Raw genomic sequence first — 14,801 nt, 5'->3', positions numbered from 1 at the left:
CTAGAAGAAGGAAAATATCACAGCATACTCATATGCTCTTAGAAAACAGATCAGTAGAGAAGAAATAAACAATAAAGGAGAGACAGGAAATAATCAAGTGTAAAGAAAATAAAGACGGGAGTAAAATCCTTGTTGAGGTCAGAGAGAATGGGGTACTGTGGTCAAGAAGGGATCACGGGGAAAGTTGACCCATCCCTAGAGGAAGAAAAGCAGGTTCTGAGAGTGTAGGTGCTGGGAGGCTGATAGATTGAGAGACAAGAAGATAATGGAGTCTGTTCTAATTGTATCTGCTGCACCAATTTCATTAGAGAGAGGAGAAAGACAGGTGTTTAAAGTTTGAGGAAGGCCAAGACCATGTGGAATATAATCTGAGAGAGGAGGGGTTTCAATTAACTCAAAAACTGGAATAAAATTTGGGTCCTCCTGATATTTGTGAGCAGAAAATGAGAGTAAAATAAGTGAACATGATGTGTTTTTCTCCAGCCATGCCATGTTCCTGTGCTTGAACGAGACAGAAAGTTGGCTCTATCAGGTTCAGCCTCTAGGAAAATAAGTCTGAGGAGGGTAAGGAAGCTAAAAAAAATGTATGCAGGGGTCCATGGAGTGATGGGTTATGAACACTGGGTAAAGTTAACGGATTGAGTGTCCCCATGGGGTTATAGACTTATCAAAGAAGGGGAACTAGGAAAAATGAGCCACAAAGAGGTCAGAGATTAAGAGGCTTCTAAGAAAGTTGGTGGGAGCTTGCAGTTATCAGCAATGACAAAACCTAGTTATAACCAAGGAAGTCAGTCGCTGTAAGAATATGATACTTAGAAATGAGGGCTGAAACTGACTTTAAGTCCTTTGGAAGTTTTCACTTCACTGTTGGAATTAACAGGACTCCAGATGAAGTGAAATGCCAAAAAAACACACACACAAACAAAGCTCTTTAGTGTTTATGAGGTTGGAATAAATGTACTATAACCTAAAAGTTTGCATTTCATAAGAATTTCTGATGAAATATTTTGTTTCTTTTATTTATCAGAGACTTGAATAACCAAGTTTTTCTCACTAGGGAGTTTATATTCCTGATATTATAATAATCTACTTATATAAAAACCCTGGAAGTAACTTCACGGCCAGAACTGCAACCAACCAGAATAAAGTCAGTCCTGCAGGGGTTGTCTTGGAAACAGCTGCGCCCTCCCCCAGCTGTTTTCTGGAGGGCGAGGTTTCAGGCAGGAACCCACCCTTGGAGCAGAGCATGGAAGTGAAATGATTTGTAATGGATCTATTATTGAAGCTACCTTTGGAAATACTATATCTATAGATAATATTAAAATATATATCTAAATGTACAATTCTTTGTCCAAAAAATGAGCATGTTCAAAAATTAAATGAAGAAATTTTGGATATACTCGATGGAGATTTTCACACATATTTGAGTGATGATTCCATTGATTCCACAGATGATGCTGAAAAGGAAAATTTTCCCATCGAATTTCTTAATAGTATTACTCCTTCGGAAATGCCGTGTCATAAATTAAAATTTAAAGTGGGAAAGTGGGTGCAATCATCATGCTATTGAGAAATCTCAACAGTAAATGGGGTCTTTGTAATGGTATCAGATTTATTATCAAAAGATTAAGACCTAACATTATTGAAGCTGAAGTATTAACAGGATCTGCAGAGGAAGAGGTTGTTCTGATTCCAAGAACTAATTTGTCCCCATCTGACACTGGCCTCCCATTTAAATTGACTCAATGACAATTTCCTGTGATGCCAGCATTTGTGATGACTATTAATAAATCACAAAGACAAACTCTAGACAGAGTAGGCATATTCCTACCTGAACCCGTCTTCGCACATGGTCAGTTATATGTTGCTTTCTCTCGAGTTTGAAGAGCATGCGACGTTACAGTTAAAGTTCTAAATACTTCATCACAAGGGAAATTAGTCAAGCACTCTGAAAGTGTTTTCACTCTTAATGTGGTGTACAGGGAGATATTAGAATAAGTTTAATCACTTTATCAGTCATTGTTTGCATCACTGTTGTTTTTATATCATGATTTTGTTTTCATATCATGTTTTTGTCATTTTTATATCATGCCTCTGTTGTTGTTATATCCTTTTGTTACTGATTATTAATAAATTTATATATGATTTCATATACATTTTACTAATTTCCTTTCATCTCTCATACTTCTCTTATAGAGAAAGGGCAAATAGCAATATTAAAATATATCCACTAATTAATTCCCTTTAAAAAAATACATTTTATTGATTTTTTACAGAGAGGAAGGGAGAGGGATAGAGAGTTAGAAACACTGATGAAAAAGAAACATCAATCAGCTGCCTCCTGCACACTCCCCACTGGGGATGTGCCCGCAACCACGGTACATGCCCTTGACCAGAATCGAACGTGGGACGCTTGACTCCGAAGGCTGATGCTCTATCCACTGAACCAAACCTGTTAGGTCAATTGATTCCCTTTTAATGTGCACAAATTTTGTGCACCGGGCTACTAGTTTAATCATATAAAACAAAGACTTGCTGGTGGGGCTCTGAATGCTAGGAATACTGGGTGTGTAATCTCAAGAAACAACTATCTAACAAAAGGAGCCTAAAGCCTCACTCTCTAACAGACTTATGAAAGTAATTTTACCTTTATTGAAGTGACACCATTCTCAAACCCCTGCTATTTCTTAAAGATGGTTATTTTTCTCCTTAAAGAAAACAGACAGGCGTTAGAAGAATAGCTTGTGTTAAGTAATATTACAAGATTTAATCAGGTTCTCTGTGCAGCTTATACAACAATGATGCACATATTTCAACGCAAATAGTAAAAGACTCAAAGGTTTGAAGAACAACAACAACCCAGAATGGCTGATTAGAGTAGCTCACTAATTGGAGTAACAACTCACAAGATTTTAGGAGGACAGGAAAGAGGGGAAAGTCTTTCACAGGCCACGATCCTTCCCAGAACATATCATTAACATAGGCCTTCCCAGGCTTTGCAAAGCCGTGGCTCTGGTGCAAGATAGCATTAACAGAGTTGCATAATGTAAGACGAGACAAAATGTCAAGAACCATCTTTTAAAAAGTGTTAGGAGAGAAAGCAAGCAGAATTATAGGAGCAGCTGCTCGGATTAGGTGGCTGAAGCAAGTTGATGACAGACATATCTTTCAGGATTGCTCTTTGCCCTTAGGGTTTGATCTCTAGTCTATTCAGGGGTATGAAAGCTCTAGGGAAAGTGTTTAAATAGCTCCTCCTGACACAAAACTGACTTATATCCAAAATCTAATTTGCATTGTGCATTTGGAAACATCCATTTCCAATAGGCAGATGACAGGTGAATAAGGGACTCAAAACAAGAAGAATCCCATAGGGAAAAGCAACCACAGATCTCAATGAATGATCTGGCATCTTTTAGTCTGCAATTTTAGTAACATCTTGCCCTCTCCAGTTACCCACCAGCAGACACAGATTTTCCACTATACAGTGTTAACAACAGCCCTGAAAACTCTAATTTGCTTTGCCCACAGTCTTTCTTTTATTAGCTAGTTCAGTGGTCAGCAAACTGCGGCTCGGCAAACTGCGGCTGGCGATCCACATGCAGCTCTTTGGCGCCTTGAGTGTGACTCTTCCACAAAATACCAACTTCTGCGTATGGGCCACGAAGTTTCAATCACACTGTACATGTGCACCCACACGTGGTACTAGCTGGACGTTCAGAGTTGGTACAACAACCAGCCAGCCAGAAACTTAATAATAGGCAGAGTTTGGAAGTGAGAAGGTCATAGAAGAGCCTGATAACCCTTATGCACATCCCAAGTACATTGGGAAACAACGGGGAATGAACAGGAAAGACCCAAGCGTGCTGGTGGAACGTAAAATATGAGGCAGGCATAAAACTGACCATTGAATGCGCTTCCCGACCCACACACATGTACATATGCAGAGGGGAGAAACCTTAAGGGCTCAAGGTGTTTCCCTAAATGCTATGTGCAGTCATAGGCTGGCAAGTATGTTATACAGATCAGAGATGACCTTTTGAGAAGCCATTGTCTAAAATGCCTAGTATTCAACAATTAAAAAAAATGAATCATTCAAATAAACAGAAAAGTGTGACCGATACTCAGGGAAAAATAGCAGTCAATAAAAACTGACTCTGAAGTTACTCAGACGTTAGATTTATCAGGCAAAGACCTCAAAGATGTTATTATAAATAGGTTTAAATAATTTAAATAAAAATTAAAGAAAAACATGACAACTACTCAAAAATCAAGAGAAATAGAATCTATTAAAAAGTAACTTAATGGATTCTAGAGATGAAAAAGACAACGACAAAATGAAAAATTTACAAGATGGGCTCAGTAATAGATTTGAGAAGGCTGAAGGAAGAAACATTGAAACCTGAAGACAGATCAAAAAGAGAGAACTCATGGACATGGACAACAGTGTGGTGATTGTGGGGGTGGGGGCATAGTGGAAGAAGGCATAGAGGAGATAAATGGTGATGAAAAAATAAAAGTAAAAATAAAGTATAAAAAATTATATAAGTAATAAAAGAAAAAAAAATAGCCTGCTTAAAAAAAAGAAAAGAAAACATAAACAGCCTTTGAGACCTCTAGGATAACAGTAACTGTATTAATATAAGTTTAGCCCTGGCTGGTTTTACTCAGTAGTTAGAGCATCGGCCTGCAGACTGAAGGGTCCTTGGTTTGATTCTGGTCAAGGGCATGTACCTGCGTTGCAGGCTCCCAGCCCTGGTCAGGGGCATATGGGAGGCAACCAGTCAATATGCCTCTCTCTCACATTGGTGTTTCTCTCTGTCTCTCCCTCTCCCTTTTACTCTAAAAATCAATGGAAAAATTATCCTAGGGTGAGGATTAAAAATAAATAAATAAATATAAGTTTAATAGGATTCTAGAAGGAAAGAAGAGAGAAAAAGTGTGCAAAAATAACTGAAAATTTGCCAAATTTGATGAAAAACATTAATCTAGAGATCCAAAATCCTCAATGACCCCAAAGTATGATAAATTCGAAGTGATCCATGACCCACACTCACTTGTGTAAGCCAGCCAGTCTGTGGTATTTGTTAGGGCAGCCCAAGCAAGCATATACTAGGAAATAACTATGTTAACGGGTGATACTGCAGCTGAAGTGGACACTTTACATGCTATGTCATTATATAAATTCCCCCATCCTTACTTAGCCACAATCATAAAAACAAGAGAATGAAAGCCAAATGGACTGAAATTAAATGTTGGAAGATGAAAGCTAGAAATAAAACTTAGCTCCAGTGAATTCATGGACTGAGATTTGTAGCATCATCATAAATATAGAGGGTGGCCACATTTTTATTACATAAAAAAGGAAAACAGATTATCAGAGACTTTCTGCAAATGTTAATGGTTGCACTAAGAGATCCTTAGAAGACCTGGTTACCTGTTCTGGTTGGCCCCTAATCAGTTGCCCCATGTCATTCTGGAACATCAAATTGCCAGTGTTTTTCATTTCTTTATTTGTTTCTAGTGTGTATTTTCAAACTTTTTACAGTAAAAATGTGTTAACTTTTTATTAGAAGTTATTGAAAATAAGGCTTTTGTAATAGGTTACCTCTAATACTTCACTCTTTACCATTAGAATTTGCCAATGTGTTATATTTCTTATACCCTAGAATACTATTGTTAGAGTACCTGTTCATATTTTTTAAATTATGGGAAAATCATGATATGCTTCCCATTTACTAACATAAAGGTACATCATGAGAAAGCAGCAGAACATGCAGTGTTGTCTGTGGTATAAAAGCTGTTCTCCCAAGAGCAGGAGGCCCAAATACAGTAGGTTTGCCACTAACTAGTCAGAGAGTCTAAAATTCTTCACATTCCATCTGAGGCCAGTTTCTTCATCCTATACTAGAGGCCCAGTGCACAAAAATTTGTGCACTTGGGGAGTAAGGGGGGGGTCCCTCAGCCTGGCCTGTGCCCTCTCGCAGTCTGGGACCCCTCGGGATATAACACCCTGCTGGCTTAGGCCTGCTCCCGGGTGGCAGAGGGCAGGCCAAATCCCTAGGTGCAGCCCCTGGTCGGGCTCAGAGCAGGGCCGACTGGGGAGTTGGGGCGCTGCCCCCGTCATGCACAGAGCAGGGCGGATCGGGAGGTTGCAATGCCACCCTCAGTCTACTCTGGGTAGGGCCAATTGGGGGGTTGGGGCACCGCCCCCTGTCACACTCAAGGCAGGGTCAATGGGGAGGTTGCGGCGCCACCCCCTGTCACGCACAGAGCAGGGCCCATCAGGGGGTTGGGGCGCTGCACCCTGTCACGCACAGAGCAGGGCACATTAGGGGGTTGGGGAGCTCCCCCCTGTCACGCACAGAGCAGGGCCCATCAGGGGGTTGAGGAGCTTCCCCCTGTCACTCACAGAGCAGGGCCAATGGGGAGGTTATGGCTCTACCCCATCACACACAGAGCAGGGCCCGTGAGGGGGTGGGTTGGGGCGCCACCCTCTATCACCCACAGAGCAAGGCCGATCAGGGGGCTGGGGCGCCGCCACTCTCACACTCAGGGCAGGGCCGATGGGGAGGTTATGGCTCTACCCCGTCACACACAGAGCAGGGCCCGTGGAGTTGGGGGGGTTGGGGCACCGCACCCTGTCACACACAGAGCAGGGCCAATCAGGGGGTTTGGGCGCTGCCCCCTGTCACGCTGATCCCAGTGCCGGGAGGCCTCACGGCTCCGCTGATCCCGGTGCTGGGAGGCATATTACCCTTTTACTATATAGCATAGAGGCCTGGTGCATGGGTGGGGCTGGCTGGTTTGCCCTGAAGGGTGTCCTGGATCAGGGTGGGGGTCCCCACTGCGGTGCCTGGCCAGCCTGGGTCAGGGGATGATGGCTGTTTTCAGCTGGTCACACACCCTTCAGGGTGGGGGTCCCCACTGGGGTGCCTGGCCAGTCTGGGTGAGGGGCTGAGGGCTGTTTTCAGGCTGGCGGGTGACTGAAGCTCCCAACTGCTCCTTTTTTTCTTTTTTTTTTTTTCTTTTTTTATTCTGGGCCAGCTTTAGCTCTGGCTCCAGCTCTGAGGCCTCTGCTGCTGAAAGCAGGTATCTGGTTTGTTTGAGTTCTATAATCGAAACTCTGTATCAACTCCAGCTCTGAGATCCCGGCTCGCTGAAAGCAGGTTTCTGGGGTTTTGTTTAGCTTCTATATTTGTTACAATGTTTCAAACTGCCAGCTCAGAGGCCGGCAAGGCAGGCGGGGAACGTTGGAGTCCTCCGTCACTGAAGCAAGCAAGCCTCATTCATGTTTGCTTTAAGCTGCCTGGCTGCCGGCTGCCATCTTGGCTGGCAGTTAATTTGCATATCTCGCTGATTAGCCAATGGGAAGGGTAGCGGTCGTATGCCAATTACCATGTTTCTCTTTTATTAGATAGGATAATAAAAGCCTAATATGTTAAGTGTCCAGTCGTCCAGTAGTTCATTCAACCAATCAAAGCATAATATGCTAATGATATGCTAAGGCCGCTCAACCACTCACTATGACATGCATTCACCACCAGGGGGCAGTCGATTGGTCAACCAGTCGCTATGATGTGCACTGACCACTAGGAGCAGATGCTCTGATTGATTGGTTAGCTTGCTTCTGGGATCCAGCTGATCAGGACTGAGCGAGATGGGAGCCCTCCCCTGGTCCCTCCCCGGCTGTCCAACCATCCCGCCCCAGCCCCGATTGTGTACCTGTGGGGTCTCTCAACCTGGCCTGTGCCCTCTCACAATCCAGGACCCCTTGGGGGATGTAGGAGAGCCGGTTTCAGCCCAATCCCGCAGGCCAAGCTGAGGGACCCCATTGGTGCACAAATTCATGCACCGGGCTTCTAGTATCTATATAGTACATCAGGTACTTTCTGTGTTTTTTAAGTTTTGTAGGTTTTGTGTGTGTTTTTTTGTTTTGTTTTGTTTTGTTTTTGGTCTAGGGCTGCACAGTGAAAACAGACTTCTCTTCATGATTGTTTTCTGTTCGCTCTAACTCAGAAAATAAACTAGAGGTTCTATTTACATATTGCAAAATTAGAACAAAAATGTGTTATTTTCCATACTTTCAGATATACTATTCTATTGTTATCAGTTTCATTCACTGAGATTTAAATGAGTATCAAATAAAAACGCTCATGTTTGCATAACCTTCAACTTTTAAGATCAGCCTTTACATGCAGCCTAAAGTTGTTTCATTCTTCCACAAGAAGATTTTCAGATGAAAATCATGACCCAGTCATAAATTTTTTTTTGTTACCATAGTGATAAGAATAAAGAATTTTGAAAAGGCTAAAAATACCTGAACACATACAGGCAGTTTTAGAAATTTGACCTACTTGGTGTCATACACTGAAGAAGTTAATCAATTGAATTAACTACATATGCATTAGATGAAATATTCTACTGAATGAAAAAATGTGTAGGTTGCACATCCGGAACTATTATCATAATCAAAGAAGCCATTATGAATGAAGATGACTGACAATCTAAAATGCATAAAATCAGATTCTCTTAAAAATGGAATATATTCCAGAAGCAAGTAAAAAACTCATTAATTTAGCTCCATTTTATATAATGTTTTTCCGTTTCATTATTTAGAATATTATCATTTTAAATGAAGTTTCTTTTGTATCAAAATAATTTTTCTAGCTGGATGGAGCAACAAAATTGGACATATATTTAAAATTATGTTAGAGTGAATCCTTTCTATGAAGCAAAGCTTCCCAAATTTAGGCATTATAATAAAACAATATGATTTTAAACTAAGTTTCCTTTTGAAAAATTTAGTTTTTATGAGCAATTTAATTGACTCAATCATTCACAGAAAATCTACTATAGTTCAAGGCATTAAGCTAGTTACAAAATATCGGGAGTACTTGCTGTCAAAAATGCTATAATCATTCATTTTTTTCATAACATTGACTTTTAAAATGTCTCCCAAAGTGAAATGGAAAGAGTACTGAACTTCACTTAAAGAGACCAGGAAAAAGTTCCAGCTCTATTAATGAGCTTATAAAAGTCTCTTTCTAAGTCTCAGTTCTCTCATTTGTAAAAATGAGCATAAATGAATGAGGGTATCTACTCCTCTAGAAGACGTCATTATGATAGTAAAAAGAGATGATATGGGTAGAAATCAATAGATGACATTTAATAAATAACCTCTATAAAAGTGAGTCATTATAGTTCAGCCTATGTGACTTAGTGGTTAAGCATCAACCCATGAACCAGGAAATTGTGGTTTAATTCCTGGTCAAGGTTCATGCCTGGGTGTAGGCTTTATCCCCAGCAGGGTGTGTGCAGGAGGCAGCTGATCTATAATATAATCCTCTCTCATCTTTGATGTTTCTATCTCCCTCTCCCTCTTCCTTCCTCTCTATGTAATCAATAAAAACATATTTTTTTAAAAAAATGAGTCCTTATATAATTAGGTTCAATATTTTAAAATAATTATTAAATTATTTAAGAATAACAGTAGCAAAGATTTACTGAGCACTTATAATAAAAAACACATTTCCCATGAGTTATTTCATTTAAACCACCCAAGAGTCCAATGATTTAGTATTACCTTCCTTTTATAGTTGAGCAAAATAAGGCATATTAAAGCTAAATTATTCAAAGACAGACAACTAGCAAATGGTGGAGCCAGTAATTAAACCCAGGCAAGCTAATTTCAGAGCCATGCTCCAGATCTTAGCCTTTATGATATACTCCAAAATAACCAGTATAGAAAATATCTCTATAAAACTTAATTTGAAAAGAAAAGCTTATTTTTCAATTACTAACAATAATCCGTATGTTTCTGAAATGCGTAATTAATTCAATTTTGCTGTATTTAATTTTTTCATTTTATTATTATCTCACTATATAAAAGCTTAAGTGACCATTATGGCTGGCCTACCAGTCACTATGACATGCACTGACCACCAGGGGGCAGGCGCTCAACACAGGAGCTGCCCCCTGCCCAAGGCCCCTGATCCCCCCCTCATCCCCCCCACCAGCCAACCTCCCAGGGTCCCTCCCCCCAGCTGCCAGCCCCCCATAGGCCTTGATCGCCAGCTAGGCCAAGGAACCCCACCCATGCATGAATTCATGCACTGGGCCTCTAGTTTATTATAAAATGGAAATTGTTTAAATATACAACAGTAAATACATTATAGATGATCCATATGACAGATTATTATAAGGCATTTATGGCTTGGAAACTTATGAGTATTTCTAAGTAAAAAGAACAGATTTTCATATTTTCAAATACATAGAAAATAATCTCAATTTTCATAAAACTACATCTTATGCACAGAAAAATAATGGATAGACTTCAAATGTCAATAATTGCTATTTCTTAGCCATTTTATGTATTTCCATATCACAAAATTTCTATAATAAATATGCAATCTCTTTTTTTTTTTTTTGGTGCTATCAGCTTTATTTAGTAGTCAAGCAGAATGCAGGCAGGAGGTTTGTACAATAGTTTTTTGGGTTACTGTAAAAGGAAAAAATCAATTTTATTGTAATTTTTAAAATAGGAATTAGCTTAGCATTACAGTACCTTTTTTAAAATTGTTTTATTGCTTAAAGTATTACAAAGAGTATTATATATGTCTCCTTTTTATTCTCCCCTTGGCCTTCCCCTAGCCTCTCATATTCCCCAGTGTCTTGTGTCCATTGGTTATGCTTATATGCATGCATACAAGTCCTTTGGTTGATCTCTTACCCGCCCCGTCCCCCCCCCAAAAAAAAACCTCCCTGGCCTTCCTGCTGTAGTTTGACAGTCTGTTCAATGTTGCTCTGCCTCTGTATTATTTTCATTCATCAGTTTATAATGGTCTTAATTATCCGTAAATGAGTGAGATCATGTGGTATTTTTTCTTTCATTGACTGGCTTATTTTACTTAGCATAATGCTCTCCAGTTCCATCCATGCTATTGCAAATGGTAAGAATTCCTTATTTTTTCAGCTGCATAGTATTCCATCGTGTAGATGTACCACAGTTTTCTAATCCATTCATCTGCTGATGGGCACTTAGGCTGTTTCCAGATCTTAGCTATGGTAAATTGTGCTGCTATGAGCATAGGGGTGCATATATACTTTCTGATTGATGGTTCTGGTGTCTTAGGATATATTCCTAGAAGTGGGATCAATGGGTCAAAGGGGAGTTCCATTTTTAACTTTTTGAGGAAACTCCATACTGTTATCCATAGTGGCTGCACCAGTCTGCATTCCCACTAGCAGTGCACGAGTGTTCCTTTTTCTCCACATCCTCTCCAGCACTTGTCGTTTGTTAATTTGTGGATGATAGCCATTCTGACAGGTGTGAGATGGTACCTCATTGATGTTTTGAACATGCAATGTCTTTATCACCAAGAAAACAATTACTTGAACAAACCACCTATTCATGACCACTGAAGCACAAAGCGATTTGGATGTTTCTGCTCATCTATGAACAAATGTTCATTAAGAGTCTAGAAAACCATTCTACATACGAGGGATACAGCACTGCCGGGGTTCATGTCCCAGAATCAAGAAGGGTTCAGGAATCTGGAAAAGGCTGTGCGCAGATGACATAGAAATCCAGAGACGAGTTATAATTTTGAAAGGCATTGGGGGTCAGAGGACCTTCAGCTAAAGGAACTGAAGAGAGTCCCTCCTTGTCTAGGACCCTTGCTTTTATTAACACAATTTGTCCTAAGGCAAGGTGGAGATAATACACTTCAAAGGGTAAGGTTTCAAAGGGTACAGAAGCATTGTCAGTTTGGGGAATAGCCTACGGCTGTTCAGATGTTTGGCCAGTAGGAGGCAATAACATGTAGATTAAGATGCCCTTTAATTGTCTGGCAGCCACAATCAGTTTCCTATTCAGGTTGGGGAAATGCCTTTAGCCATTCCCAACAGGTGACTACATGTGTGACTCAATCCTGTTGAGTCCCCAAGTTTCATCAACTTTTTGATAAAATTCTTGAAATTATGACATATTGGAATTGGTCTACGGCACAGCACTGCAAAGCAAAGTCCATAGGCAAAGCATTAGGCAAATTTACACTAAGAACCAATGAAAGAAGAGAACTTCAACCCTATAATGAGTCTTCAACTTTCTCACTCTGACCTGAATCACACCTTCCTACAAGCATGTGAGCCCTATTCTTCCATTTAAAAAGATCCTGATACATTTGTTTACCTTTTTTCCCCTCAATTAAATTGTGGCTACATCGATGCATCCTCTCTAACTGTGGTAGCAAGCCATAACATTAGTATGAACATAGAAAGAAAAGCTGAGAAGTATCTTAAGGAGCTAAGGAAAATTTATAGAGTTTTTCACATCTCAGTAACAATTTATACCCCATTACAAGTGTTTACTAGTAGAGAAGAAATGCCACTCCACTTAAATAGTCTCATACAACACTATCTTTTCATTTATTTATTTCCTAACTATAAAATTCTATTACATTGAACTATTATCCTATATAATAAAAGGCTAATATGCAAATAGACCGAACGACGGAACAATAGAATAACCAGTCGCTATGACATGCGCTGACCACCAGGGGGCATGTGCAGAATATGGCGGGCATCAGCCACAGAGGATGGTGGAGCAGGTGAGTGGGGGCACCAGACCAAGGCAGGGCGCCAGTTGCTCTCATCAGTGCAAGCTTCTGGTGGATATTGAAAATTCTTTGCTCCCGCGTACCGTGGTCCCGCCTGGTGCTCACACCTGCTGCCAGTGCCTGCCCCACTGGCACCCGGTGCTGACGCCAGAGCTGCCACCCACACCCACTGCCAGCCTCAACCCTGCTCACACCTGCAGCCGCCACTGGAGCTGCCGCTCATACCCGCTGCTGTGCCCAGCGCCAGTCCCAATCACTCTGCACCATCAGCAGGTGCAAGCAAGGCTGGTACCATTAGTGTGTGGGAGCAGTGGCAGCCTGAGCAGGGCTGCTGGCAGAGAGGGGGCTGGCAGACAGGGGACTGGGGGCCATGGTGGGAGGGGCTGGGTGAGGGTGCAGAGGATGGCCAGAGACTCGTCCCTGTGCCTACCGCAGCCTCACAGCCCACAGTTCCTTTCAAGGTGCATGAATTCGTGCACTGGACCCCTAGTATTGCTATAAAAAACTACTATTTTGAAAGAGTTTACAATGTTTAAGCATTTCTGTTCATTGGTACCAAATATATAACTATCTATGAGAAAGCTTATTAGCATCAGTCTTTAAAATACGGTGGTTTAAAATACACTCCGATGTAGCTTATAGCATAAAATACATTAAAAGCTTAAGGAGTGAAAATCACCTCTTCCACCCACCCAAGAAAGTTCATTGTATGAACTTCTTTTAAACTTTAAATATGTTTCTTCATATATATTAAAATCAGACAAAAAAATAAGTTTGAGGAAAAGGACTTATACGACAAGTTTAATAAAAGAGAGGAACGGAAGGAAAGAACAAGAGAGGAAATAGACAAGAAGGAAAAAGAGAAAAGGAAAAGAGGGGGCGGGGGACGGGGGTGGGGAATGGAGAAACTACTTGCCTCTATGGACCAGGTCCCAAGCCTGATCAATTTGCTGCACTGTTGGGTAATGACCGCAGTCATTGAAGTACTTAAGGAGCTCACTTCTTTCTAATCCTTGCCAATCTTGTCTCTTAGCAAACATTGTTTCATAGTCTAAAAGGGGGGGGGGGAGGAAGGAGATCAAAGAAAACACTTTCTTTCAAAATAATATATCAAGTACAAACCACCTAAAAGTTTCATCTGGATTTGAAGCAAATTTAACCCAGTTTTATTTTTATGTTTAGTGCTAAGCCTCCATACTTAGTGTAGCACCATGTCAACCTCCTACAGACGGTTAGAAGGAAGATAAATTTGGATTTGCTTCCCCAAAGAGAACACTGGTGTCCTTTGGCCTGGTTTACATGACAGTTGTCTACAGACCCTACATACACGAATGCTCAAACTATATCATAAGATAAAGCTTCTAGGTCAGGATTTCTGGGGGCCCTGACTTCTGCTGACTCATTTCAGTATTCATTGCTTATTAGTTCCCCTGATTTTTTTCACCTCTTTTGACTCTACACATTCTAATTACTTGAATTTCTGATTCTACTTTGAACTGATATTCTACTTCTGATTTGGCCCCTAAGTGGAATGATGTATACTTTTTTGCTGACTTCCTGTATTCTTACTTCCTAGTTTTAGGTACTTGGCTATTGCTGATTCATGGCTACCACAGAAAACCACTCAGTTGGGCAATCCCTCACCTATCTCCCATACATGGCATGATTCAGGGGTTAGATAATGACTAAGAGAATTGACACATTTTGTAAGTGTAGTTTTCCATTAACATTTTTTCTTTTCGAAATGGTGATATTGAGATTCTATTCTTAAGTTATGGATTAGCCCAGCCGTGGGCAAACTACGGCCCGCAGGCCGGATCCAGCCCGTTTGAAATGAATAAAACTAAAATAAAAAAAAGACCGTACCCTTTTATGTAATGATGTTTACTTTGAATTTATATTAGTTCACACAAACACTCCATCCATGCTTTTGTTCCGGCCCTCCGGTCCAGTTTAAGAACCCATTGTGGCCCTCAAGTCAAAAAGTTTGCCCACCCCTGGATTAGCCCCATGAAGCTGATTGTTAACTAGCATTTACAGGATGACGGGTTTTGATTCAATGTAGGTTTAGCTCTGAAAAATGCACTCTGGATGTCTGGATGACAAGAGTACCAGAGAGGTTTCTAACAAAAGTTAATGGCCCTAACCGGTTTGGCTCAGTGGATAGAGCGTTGGCCTGGGGAC

General features: G+C 40.7%; 1 protein-coding gene across 1 annotated transcript in view; it reads right to left on the bottom strand.

The window, feature by feature from the left end:
- Nucleotides 1-14,801, bottom strand: part of IQCM (IQ motif containing M) — a 284,914-nt gene that overhangs the window by 111,105 nt on the left and 159,008 nt on the right. Inside the window, exon 11 of the mRNA XM_059699526.1 lies at nt 13,534-13,668. Within this exon, the coding sequence (XP_059555509.1) occupies nt 13,534-13,668 (135 nt within the window). The remainder of the gene's footprint in view (nt 1-13,533; nt 13,669-14,801) is intronic.

This window comes from Myotis daubentonii, chromosome 5, assembly GCF_963259705.1.
Source record: "Myotis daubentonii chromosome 5, mMyoDau2.1, whole genome shotgun sequence".
Classification (NCBI taxonomy): domain Eukaryota; kingdom Metazoa; phylum Chordata; class Mammalia; order Chiroptera; family Vespertilionidae; genus Myotis; species Myotis daubentonii.
Note: the sequence above shows the minus strand (reverse complement) of the source record. Positions and strands in the feature narration are given on the sequence as shown.